Source organism: Bufo bufo, chromosome 6 (genome assembly GCF_905171765.1).
Source record: "Bufo bufo chromosome 6, aBufBuf1.1, whole genome shotgun sequence".
NCBI lineage: Eukaryota > Metazoa > Chordata > Amphibia > Anura > Bufonidae > Bufo > Bufo bufo.
Genome location: NC_053394.1, coordinates 438,627,706 through 438,640,812, shown reverse-complemented (window position 1 = coordinate 438,640,812; position 13,107 = coordinate 438,627,706). Strand labels below are relative to the sequence as shown.

The following is a 13,107-nucleotide window of genomic DNA, read 5'->3' as shown; positions in this document are numbered from 1 at the left end:
TAGGGAGATTACAGCTCGTACAGGACAATACTCCCCCCCACTGGACGATAATAGGGAGATTACAGCTCGTACAGGACAATACTCCCCCCCCCCACTGGACGATAATAGGGAGATTACAGCTCGTGCAGGACAATACCCCCCCACTGGACGATAATAGGGAGATTACAGCTCGTACAGGACAATACCCCCCCTCCACTGGACGATTATAAGGAGATTACAGCTCGTACAGGACAATACCTCCCTCCACTGGACGATTATAAGGAGATTACAGCTCGTACAGGACAATACTTCCCCCCACTGGACGATAATAGGGAGATTACAGCTCGTACAGGACAATACTCTCCTCCACTGGACGATTATAAGGAGATTACAGCTTGTACTGGACAATACTCCCCCCCCCACTGGACAATTATAAGGAGATTACAGCTCGTACAGCACAATACCCCCCCACTGGACGATAATAGGGAGATTACAGATCGTACAGGACAATACCCCCCCTCCACTGGACGATTATAAGGAGATTACAGCTCGTACAGGACAATACCTCCCTCCACTGGACGATTATAAGGAGATTACACCTCGTACAGGACAATACTTCCCCCCACTGGACGATAATAGGGAGATTACAGCTCGTACAGGACAATACTCTCCTCCACTGGACGATTATAAGGAGATTACAGCTCGTACAGCACAATACCCCCCCACTGGACGATTATAAGGCGATTACAGCTCGTACAGCACAATACCCCCCCCACTGGACGATTATAAGGCGATTACAGCTCGTACAGCACAATACCCCCCCACTGGACGATTATAAGGCGATTACAGCTCGTACATGACACTGACCCTCCCCCCTCCCTTTGACGATTATAGGGAGATTACACTCCGGTGTCTTACTCTTGGGTTTCTCCTCCTGCTTCCCGGGTGCTGGCGAGGTGGGGGGCCTCCATCTGCTGGCCTTCTCTGTAACACATAAAGGAAACCCTCCTGTGGATCTAACAAGACACGGATCGGCAGCGTAATCATTATACAACTCAGATCGGGCATTTAAAGGGCCCCTGATATCCAGCCACTCCTGTCAGGAGGAAATAGAGTGTGGACAGGAAGTGATGTGCGCTGGGAATGTCCTTCCTCAACAATCTGCATGTTAGGCGGACATGGCGGTGTGCGTCCTACCTCCTTCCAGCCGCGACTCTGCACCGTGCGCCTTCTCTGGGGGTTGCGATTTAGATTCTGGAGTCTCTGCTGCATGAACACAAGAGACAGAAAATGATGAGGATTCATCGGCTGGGACTACAACTCCCAGCATGGACATGAAGAGCTCTTACCCATCTGGTAGATCTTGGCTTTGACAAGGTCTTTGAGGGACACTGCGTTATTGTAGATGCTCTGCAGTAATCTGTCATCAAACTCTGTTTTCGGCTTGAACGGATCCTTCGATGTCGTGTCCATCAGATTACTCGCTCTCTGTATAAAAGATGGAAGTGGTGACAATACTCTGTGGCCGGACGGGTGCGATCTGCTGCAGTGGGCATTTAGTGCAACCTGAGGGTGAGAGCTGCTGCAGGGGTGTAGAGTACAACTTGAGGGGGCGAAAGCTGCTGCAGGGGTGTACAGTGCATTTTGAGGCGGGTGAGAGCTGCTGTAGGGTTGTACAGTGCATTCTGAGGGTGAAAGCTGCTGCAGGGGTGTACAGTGTATCCTGAGGGTGAGAGCTGCTGCAGGGGTGCACAGTGCATTCTGAGGGTGAGAGCTGCTGTAGGGTTGTACAGTGCATTGTGAGGGTGAGAGCTGCTGCAGGGGTGTACAGTGCATTCTGAGGGTGAGAGCTTCTGTAGTGTTGTACAGTGCATTCTGAGGGTGAGAGCTTCTGCAGGGGTGTACAGTGCATTCTGAGGGTGAAAGCTGCTGCAGGGGTGTACAGTGTATCCTGAGGGTGAGAGCTGCTGCAGGGGTGCACAGTGCATTCTGAGGGTGAGAGCTGCTGTAGGGTTGTACAGTGCATTGTGAGGGTGAAAGCTGCTGCAGGGGTGTACAGTGTATCCTGAGGGTGAGAGCTGCTGCAGGGGTGTGCAGTGTATCTTGAGGGTGAGAGCTGCTGCAGGGGTGTACAATGCAACATGAGGTAGAGTGCTTCTGAAGGGGTGTACAGTGTATCCTGAGGGTGAGAGCTTCTGAAGGGGTGTACAGTGCATCCTAAGGGTGAGAGCTTCTGAAGGGGTGTACAGTGTATCCTGAGGGAGAGAGCTTCTGAAGGGGTGTACAGTGTATCCTGAGGGTGAGAGCTTCTGAAGGGGTGTACAGTGCATCCTAAGGGTGAGAGCTTCTGAAGGGGTGTACAGTGTATCCTGAGGGAGAGAGCTTCTGAAGGGGTGTACAGTGTATCCTGAGGGTGAGAGCTTCTGAAGGGGTGTACAGTGTATCCTGAGGGAGAGAGCTTCTGAAGGGGTGTACAGTGTATCCTGAGGGAGAGAGCTTCTGAAGGGGTGTACAGTGTATCCTGAGGGTGAGAGTTGCTGCAGGGGTGTACAGTGCAACATGAGGTAGAGTGCTTCTGAAGGGGTGTACAGTGTATCCTAAGGGTGAGAGCTTCTGAAGGGGTGTACAGTGCATCCTAAGGGTGAGAGCTTCTGAAGGGGTGTACAGTGTATCCTGAGGGAGAGAGCTTCTGAAGGGGTGTACAGTGTATCCTGAGGGAGAGAGCTTCTGAAGGGGTGTACAGTGTATCCTGAGGGAGAGAGCTTCTGAAGGGGTGTACAGTGTATCCTGAGGGAGAGAGCTTCTGAAGGGGTGTACAGTGTATCCTGAGGGTGAGAGTTGCTGCAGGGGTGTACAGTGCAACATGAGGTAGAGTGCTTCTGAAGGGGTGTACAGTGTATCCTAAGGGTGAGAGCTTCTGAAGGGGTGTACAGTGTATCCTAAGGGTGAGAGCTTCTGAAGGGGTGTACAGTGTATCCTGAGGGAGAGAGCTTCTGAAGGGGTGTACAGTGTATCCTAAGGGTGAGAGCTTCTGAAGGGGTGTACAGTGTATCCTGAGGGAGAGAGCTTCTGAAGGGGTGTACAGTGTATCCTGAGGGAGAGAGCTTCTGAAGGGGTGTACAGTGTATCCTGAGGGAGAGAGCTTCTGAAGGGGTGTACAGTGTATCCTGAGGGTGAGAGTTGCTGCAGGGGTGTACAGTGCAACATGAGGTAGAGTGCTTCTGAAGGGGTGTACAGTGTATCCTAAGGGTGAGAGCTTCTGAAGGGGTGTACAGTGTATCCTAAGGGTGAGAGCTTCTGAAGGGGTGTACAGTGTATCCTGAGGGAGAGAGCTTCTGAAGGGGTGTACAGTGTATCCTAAGGGTGAGAGCTTCTGAAGGGGTGTACAGTGTATCCTGAGGGAGAGAGCTTCTGAAGGGGTGTACAGTGTATCCTGAGGGAGAGAGCTTCTGAAGGGGTGTACAGTGTATCCTAAGGGTGAGAGCTTCTGAAGGGGTGTACAGGGTATCCTGAGGGAGAGAGCTTCTGAAGGGGTGTACAGGGTATCCTGAGGGAGAGAGCTTCTGAAGGGGTGTACAGTGAATCCTGAGGGAGAGAGCTTCTGAAGGGGTGTACAGTGTATCCTGAGGGTGAGAGTTGCTGCAGGGGTGTACAGTGTATCCTGAGGGAGAGAGCTTCTGAAGGGGTGTACAGTGTATCCTAAGGGTGAGAGCTTCTGAAGGGGTGTACAGTGTATCCTGAGGGAGAGAGCTTCTGAAGTGGTGTACAGTGTATCCTAAGGGTGAGAGCTTCTGAAGGGGTGTACAGTGTATCCTGAGGGAGAGAGCTTCTGAAGGGGTGTACAGTGTATCCTGAGGGAGAGAGCTTCTGAAGGGGTGTACAGTGTATCCTAAGGGTGAGAGCTTCTGAAGGGGTGTACAGTGTATCCTGAGGGAGAGAGCTTCTGAAGGGGTGTACAGTGTATCCTGAGGGAGAGAGCTTCTGAAGGGGTGTACAGTGTATCCTGAGGGTGAGAGCTTCTGAAGGGGTGTACAGTGTATCCTGAGGGAGAGAGCTTCTGAAGGGGTGTACAGTGCAACATGAGGGAGAGATCGGAGGCGCAGGACACACTTTGTCTTTCTGGCTTCTTTTCAAGTGTGCTGGAGCTATTGTCACATCACCTTCTCTTTAGGGAAAGAATGCCATGGAAAACACTTGCGGTAAGATACACTTTTTGCAAAAAAAGGCTGGAAAACCCACAACAAAGCAGATGCTTTAAAAAATAAATAATTTGCACTCATTCTGGTGCTACAGACCCCCTAGCCATAAAAAAAGGTCAAATTTATAGATTCAGGAGTATCCTAAATTTTGTCAGATCAGCAAGCAGATCTACAGGCAAATTCTATACCCGTGTCCTTAGGCTACTTTCACATTTGCGGTAGCCTTCTCCGGCAGGCTGTTCCGGCTCTTCGTGCTACCGTTAGTGCACCATGCCGTCGCAAGTTTACATCGGCCCCATTCACTATAACGGGGGGGGGGGGCCGGAAGTCCAGCCGCAGCATGGCAAACATTCCGAGAGGTGGCCGGAATAAAACTGCAACATGTTTATAGTGAATGGGGCCGGTGAGGACTTCTGGCGGCACGGTGCACTAGCGGCAGCACGGATCCGGCAGGCTGTTCTCCCGCCGGAACAGCCTGCCAGAGAAGGCTACCGCTAGTGTGAAATTAGCCTTACACATAAGACTGGTCCTCATGGACTGCAGCCCCTCTTTTCCCTATAGAAATAGGGGCACCAAAGAGCTGATGCGACCAGTGTAGGGGCCATCTCGTTCTCTACATATAGGAGGAATTAACAGACAGCTTTTCTGGGTTTGGAAAGACAAAGGCTTTCCATTTGGAGATTACATTGATACAGCCTGTTCCTCAGGCACCACGCCGGCCACATGTGGGTGACCAGTATGCCAGGAGTACCCGTACTAAGGTGACAGATGCCATCCTTGGGATGAGGAACAAGTTTTTGCTCTTGTTTGGGGCTGTGAACATTTCACATATATCTTTATGGACATGATTTTTAGATGGCAACAGATCACAAGAACCTCAATCAAAACCATCAACCATGACTGAAGGTTGGCTCCTCCGTCTTAGGCCCCTTTCACACGGGGGCGAGTATTCCGCGCGGATGCGATGCGTGAGGTAAACACATTGCACCCGCACTGAATCCGGACCCATTCATTTCTATGGGGCTGTGCACATGAGCGGTGATTTTCACGCATCACTTGTGCGTTGCGTGAAAATCGCAGCATGCTCTATGTTCTGCGTTTTCCACACAACGCAGGCCCCATAGAAGTGAATGGGGTTGCGTGCGGATGCGGTGCGATTTTCACGCACGGTTGCTAGGAAACGATCGGGATGGAGACCCGATCATTATTATTTTCCCTTATAACATGGTTATAAGGGAAAATAATAGCATTCTGAATACAAAATGCAAAGTAAACTAGCGCTGGAGGGGTTAAAAAAAAATAAAAAATAATTTAACTCACCTTAGTCCACTTGATCGCGGCCCGGCATCTACTTCTGTGAGGACCTGTGGTGAGCATTCATTACAGGTAAAGGAACTGTGGTGACGTCACTCTGGTCATCACATGATCTTTTACTACGGTGAGTTAAAAAAAAAAAGATTTTTAACCCCTCCAGCGCTATTTTACTAAGCATTCTGTATTCAGAATGCTATTATTTCCCCTTATAACCATGTTATAAGGGAAAATAATACAACCTACAGAACACTGATCCCAAGCCCGAACTTCTGTGAAGAAGTTCGGGTTTGGGTACCAAACATGCACGATTTTTCTCACGAGAGTGCAAAACGCATTGCAATGTTTTGCGGGTGTTCCCGTAACGCACCCGTACATTTTCGCGCATCGCCCGCCTGAAAGAGGCCTTATACCAGCTCTGACTACAGCACTGACGATTGCTCCATCCTTCAGCCCCATCATATAACCTTGTAGACAGTATATTCCCATGGTGCAGCCATTCCTCATGCACTGCCCCCAAGTGAGGCTGACGAATGTTAAGCAGCAGATGCAAAATTCGCCCAGATGTTACAGTGTGTACAAGAGACCAGGAGCCATTGTAATCCAGAGAATGAATGAGTTGAGCATGAGCAGAGTACCGCAGGGCAATAAATTATAATTCTGCGTCGAAAATGAATCTTGATGCCTCCGAAATCATGAAGTAAATTTAATCAGCCCACGAGGAACATCAAGGTATGAGAAGATTTGGGGCCAAGAACTGATGAGGAGGTAGAACATATGGTCTCCTCAAGTTGAGCCTATCAGCTGGTGGGCAGCACAACAGAACCAGTCACCCATACCATTCTACCTAAGGTCCTAAGGTCCATGGCAAGATCTGGCTATCGATCTGTGCGATAACACTTCTGGATATCTCCTTCTAGTAGTCGTGGATCGTTATTCGTAATGGCAAGATGTTGTAATTCTCATTAAAGCGACCTCATCGTCCTTGCTTTTCATGGTTTGCTAACACTGGTTGTAAATGACAATGGCTCCCAGATTACTGCTATAGAATTGGCATTGAACTTCTTTGAGGACGAAAATGACCAGACATGGTGGTTCCTACTGCTCTTGAGAATTCTAGGAAAGTTGATGAAAAAAGGAAGATCTGTGGCAAGCAGTATGTCAACCACCGACGCCACTGTTTGAAGTGTCCATAAACAAGCATTATTGCCTCAAAAGAACAGTCTCACAAAGGTCCTCCTTCCTTTTTCCTGAAACCTACATACTAATGGAAAAAGAGGTTCTCAGGTGGTTCTGGAGGATGTGGATGGAGCAGTATAGAATTTATTATTTATAAAGAAATTTCTTGACCCCCAACGTCAAGTGATGGAAGATTGTAAAGCAGCAGAAACCCCACCTCTGACACCAACCCACAAATGTCCACATCAGAACCATCAAGACTTAAGCAAGCAGCAAAGACGAAGTGCACGGACAGGAACATCAGGTCTAACAGATCCCCTGAAGGAGGGGTCAGGATTCCAGACATTGCTCACATAGCACTTTCAGTAGAGAAGAAAAATATTCAAAGTCATTAGATAAAGGATGTCTCGCCCTCAGAGGACCGGCTTGGTGAAGAATGAAAGCGACGCATTAAGACTAAAAGTCTTGATAAAGATTGTGTGAATCCTTATTCTCTTTGACATGGGAGAGCTGACCGCTGATGTGACCCACGAGTGTGAGGAGAGACCTCCATAGTACTGATGATGCATCATCTATGGAAGGTGTACCGTTATATCTTATGATGCATATATGGAAATAAAAGTTCAATAAAAGCACGTTATTTGCTTCCCTGGAAAATACCCTACAACAGGGGTCAGCAACGTCCTGCACTCCAGCTGTTGTAAAACTACAACTCCCAGCATGCTTCATTCATTTCTATGGGAGTTCCTAGAACAGCCAAGCAAGTGGGCTTCCTAGAAGTTGTATTTTCACCACCGCTGGAGTGCCGGACGTTGCTGATCCCTGCCCTATAACCTACCATCTGTTACCCATCGACTGTGCACCTTACAAAGGAGAGGAGACATGTTATATAAGCTGGCCAATAACACCGCCGGCTGCACACTGGTATTAGGTCTTATGAGGCGGCGTTCTGTGTGCAGCTCTGGCAGTGTATTACAAGAATCCTGAAGTCTGGGCCTGGTAACCTATGTCCACACAATCCAGAGTCAGCCCGGAACCCCAGCACACAGGTGACAGAGAATGAAACACAGGAGTCACTGGCTACATACATTACTTATATACTGATCCTGAGTTACATCCTGTATTATACTCCAGAGCTGCACTCACTATTCTGCTGGTGCAGTCACTGTGTACATACATTACTTATATACTGATCCTGAGTTACATCCTGTATTATACTCCAGAGCTGCACTCACTATTCTGCTGGTGCAGTCACTGTGTACATACATTACTTATATACTGATCCTGAGTTACATCCTGTATTATACTCCAGAGCTGCACTCACTATTCTGCTGGTGGAGTCACTGTGTACATACATTACTTATATACTGATCCTGAGTTACATCCTGTATTATACCCCAGAGCTGCACTCACTATTCTGCTGGTGCAGTCACTGTGTACATACATTACTTATATACTGATCCTGAGTTACATCCTGTATTATACTCCAGAGCTGCACTCACTATTCTGCTGGTGCAGTCACTGTGTACATACATTACTTATATACTGATCCTGAGTTACATCCTGTATTATACTCCAGAGCTGCACTCACTATTCTGCTGGTGCAGTCACTGTGTACATACATTACTTATATACTGATCCTGAGTTACATCCTGTATTATACTCCAGAGCTGCACTCACTATTCTGCTGGTGGAGTCACTGTGTACATACATTACTTATATACTGATCCTGAGTTACATCCTGTATTATACCCCAGAGCTGCACTCACTATTCTGCTGGTGCAGTCACTGTGTACATACATTACTTATATACTGATCCTGAGTTACATCCTGTATTATACTCCAGAGCTGCACTCACTATTCTGCTGGTGCAGTCACTGTGTACATACATTACTTATATACTGATCCTGAGTTACATCCTGTATTATACCCCAGAGCTGCACTCACTATTCTGCTGGTGCAGTCACTGTGTACATACATTACTTATCCTGTACTGATCCTGAGTTACATCCTGTATTATACTCCAGAGCTGCACTCACTATTCTGCTGGTGCAGTAACTGTGTACATACATTACATTACTTATCCTGTACTGATCCTGGGTTACATCCTGTATTATACTCCAGAGCCGCACTCACTATTCTGCTGGTGCAGTCACTGTGTACATACATTACTTATCCTGTACTGATCCTCAGTTACATCCGGTATTATACTCCAGAGCTGCACTCACTATTCTGCTGGTGCAGTCACTGTGTACATACATTACTTATCCTGTACTGATCCTGAGTTACATCCTGTATTATACTCCAGAGCTGCACTCACTATTCTGCTGGTGCAGTCACTGTGTACATACATTACTTATCCTGTACTGATCCTGAGTTACATCCTGTATTATACTCCAGAGCTGCACTCACTATTCTGCTGGTGCAGTCACTGTGTACATACATTATCCTGTACTGATCCTGAGTTACATCCTGTATTATACTCCAGAGCTGCACTCACTATTCTGCTGGTGCAGTCACTGTGTACATACATTACTTATCCTGTACTGATCCTGAGTTACATCCTGTATTATACCGCAGAGCTGCACTCACTATTCTGCTGGTGCAGTCACTGTGTACATACATTACTTATCCTATACTGATCCTGAGTTATTTCCTGTATTATACCCCAGAGCTGCACTCACTATTCTGCTGGTGCAGTCACTGTGTACATACATTACTTATCCTGTACTGACCCTGAGTTACATCCTGTATTATACTTCAGAGCTGCACTCACTATTCTGCTGGTGCAGTCACTGTGTACATACATTACTTATCCTGTACTGATCCTGAGTTTCATCCTGTATTATACTCCAGAGCTGCACTCACTATTCTGCTGGTGCAGTCACTGTGTACATACATTACTTATCCTGTACTGACCCTGAGTTACATCCTGTATTATACTTCAGAGCTGTACTCACTATTCTGCTGGTGCAGTCACTGTGTACATACATTACTTATCCTGTACTGACCCTGAGTTACATCCTGTATTATACTTCAGAGCTGCACTCACTATTCTGCTGGTGCAGTCACTGTGTACATACATTACTTATCCTGTACTGATCCTGAGTTACATCCTGTATTATACTCCAGAGCTGCACTCACTATTCTGCTGGTGCAGTTACTGTGTACATACATTACTTATCCTGTACTGATCCTGAGTTACATCCTGTATTATACTGCAGAGCTGCACTCACTATTCTGCTGGTGCAGTCACTGTGTACATTATATTACTTATCCTGTACTGATCCTGAGTTACATCCTGTATTATACTCCAGAGCTGTACTCACTATTCTGCTGGTGCAATCACTGTGTACATACATTACTTATCCTGTACTGATCCTGAGTTTCATCCTGTATTATACTCCAGAGCTGCACTCACTATTCTGCTGGTGGAGTCACTGTGTACATACATTACTTATCCTGAGATACATCCTGTATTTTACTCCAGAGCTGCATTCACTGCTCAGTTGTACCTCATGATCAGTATGGAAGAAGGGGTATAACACTAGGCATGCGCTGTGGTCCTCACCTTCAGGAATTGGAAGTCGTCCTGCTCCTGAAGGAGGCTCTGCACTTTACTGTGCATCCCTTCATACTCCTTCTGCTTCTTGGTCAGGACGCTCTGGGTGTGGATGAACTTCTTGTTGACTTTTTGCTCCTCTGCCACTATTTTTGCCATCGCCCTGTGCCGCTCCTCATCGATCAGACTCTTGATTTCCTCATACTCAGCCTCTAGAAGCTCCTTTTTCTTTTTGCTGGTTTCCTGAATAGATGGGGGGTTCTGATGTTAGAGGGTGGGCCTCCCGTAGACAGCCCCACCCCACAGGTACTGCGCACTTACCAGCACCCGTCTCTGCTCTCTCTGCACCTCCTGCGCTGTGCTTGTCGCCTTCTCAATCTTCTGGTTCACAGATCTCAACATATTAGTGTAATGAAGCTGTAAAGAAAACAGATCAAAGAGAAGATCCAGACATCTCTGCCACAAGCCTCACCCGAAAAAAAAAAGTGAGTGCACCTCCTCTACATACTATATACGGTGTGTGCTCCTCCTCTTCTCTACATACTATATACTGTGTGCTCCTCCTCTCCTCTACATACTATATACTGTGTGCTCCTCCTCTCCTCTACATACCATATACTGTGTGTGCTCCTCCTCTCCTCTACATACTATATACTGTGTGTGCTCCTCCTCTCCTCTACATACTATATACTGTGTGCTCCTCCTCTCCTCTACATACTATATACTGTGTGCTCCTCCTCTCCTCTACATACTATATACTGTGTGTGCTCCTCCTCTCCTCTACATACCATATACTGTGTGTGCTCCTCCTCTCCTCTACATACTATATACGGTGTGTGCTCCTCCTCTTCTCTACATACTATATACTGTGTGTGCTCCTCCTCTCCTCTACATACTATATACTGTGTGTGCTCCTCCTCTCCTCTACATACTATATACTGTGTGTGCTCCTCCTCTCCTCTACATACTATATACGGTGTGTGCTCCTCCTCTTCTCTACATACTATATACTGTGTGTGCTCCTCCTCTCCTCTACATACTATATACTGTGTGTGCTCCTCCTCTCCTCTACATACGATATACTGTATGTGCTCCTCCTCTCCTCTACATACTATATACTGTGTGTGCTCCTCCTCTCCTCTACATACTGTGTGTGCTCCTCCTCTCCTCTACATACTATATACTGTGTGTGCTCCTCCTCCTCTCTACATACTATATACTGTGTGTGCTCCTCCTCTCCTCTACATACTATATACTGTGTGTGCTCCTCCTCTCCTCTACATACTATATACTGTGTGTGCTCCTCCTCTCTACATACTATATACTGTGTGTGCTCCTCCTCTCCTCTACATACTATATACTGTGTGTGCTCCTCCTCCTCTCTACATACTATATACTGTGTGTGCTCCTCCTCTCCTCTACATACTATATACTGTGTGTGCTCCTCTCCTCTACATACTATATACTGTGTGTGCTCCTCCTCTCCTCTACATACTATATACTGTGTGTGCTCCTCCTCTCTACATACTATATACTGTGTGTGCTCCTCCTCCTCTCTACATACTATATACTGTGTGTGCTCCTCCTCTCCTCTACATACTATATACTGTATGTGCTCCTCCTCTCTACATACTATATACTGTGTGTGCTCCTCCTCTCCTCTACATACTATATACTGTGTGTGCTCCTCCTCTTCCATACATACTATATACTGTGTGCTCCTCCTCTCCTCTACATACTATATACTGTGTGTGCTCCTCCTCTCCTCTACATACTATATACTGTATGTGCTCCTCCTCTACATACTATATACTGTGTGTGCTCCTCCTCTTCTCTACATACTATATACGGTGTGTGCTCCTCCTCTTCTCTACATACTATATACTGTATGTGCTCCTCCTCTCCTCTACATACTATATACTGTATGTGCTCCTCCTCTACATACTATATACTGTGTGTGCTCCTCCTCTCCTCTACATACTATATACTGTTTGTGCTCCTCCTCTCTACATACTATATACTGTGTGTGCTCCTCCTCTCCTCTACATACTATATACTGTGTGCTCCTCCTCTCCTCTACATACTATATACTGTGTGTGCTCCTCCCCTCCTCTACATACTATATACGGTGTGTGCTCCTCCTCTCCTCTACATACTATATACGGTGTGTGCTCCTCCTCTCTCTACATACTATATACTGTGTGCTCCTCCTCTCCTCTACATACCATATACTGTGTGTGATCCTCCTCTCCTCTACATACTATATACTGTGTGTGCTCCTCCTCTCCTCTACATACTATATACTGTGTGTGCTCCTCCTCTCTACATACTATATACTGTGTGCTCCTCCTCTTCTCTACATACTATATACTGTGTGTGCTCCTCCTCTCCTCTACATACTATATACTGTGTGTGCTCCTCCTCTCCTCTACATACTATATACTGTGTGTGCTCCTCCTCTCCTCTACATACTATATACTGTGTGTGCTCCTCCTCTATACATACTATATACTGTGTGTGCTCCTCCTCTCCTCTACATACTATATACGGTGTGTGCTCCTCCTCTTCTCTACATACTATATACTGTGTGTGCTCCTCCTCTCCTCTACATACTATATACTGTGTGTGCTCCTCCTCTCCTCTACATACTATATACGGTGTGTGCTCCTCCTCTTCTCTACATACTATTTACTGTGTGTGCTCCTCCTCTCCTCTACATACTATATACTGTGTGTGCTCCTCCTCTCCTCTACATACTATATACTGTGTGTGCTCCTCCTCTCTACATACTATATACTGTGTGTGCTCCTCCTCTCCACTACATACTATATACTGTGTGTGCTCCTCCTCTCTACATACTATATACTGTGTGCTCCT

General features: G+C 46.8%; 1 protein-coding gene across 6 annotated transcripts in view; it reads right to left on the bottom strand.

The window, feature by feature from the left end:
• Positions 1-13,107, bottom strand: part of LOC121003452 (E3 ubiquitin/ISG15 ligase TRIM25-like) — a 41,025-nt gene that overhangs the window by 8,422 nt on the left and 19,496 nt on the right. For all 6 annotated transcript variants that reach the window (XM_040435315.1, XM_040435316.1, XM_040435318.1 and 3 more), the window contains exons 3-7: positions 10,552-10,647; positions 10,240-10,473; positions 1,329-1,467; positions 1,177-1,245; positions 898-963 (exon numbers count right to left, since the gene is read on the bottom strand). In XM_040435315.1, the coding sequence (XP_040291249.1) occupies positions 898-963; positions 1,177-1,245; positions 1,329-1,467; positions 10,240-10,473; positions 10,552-10,647 (604 nt within the window). The remainder of the gene's footprint in view (positions 1-897; positions 964-1,176; positions 1,246-1,328; positions 1,468-10,239; positions 10,474-10,551; positions 10,648-13,107) is intronic.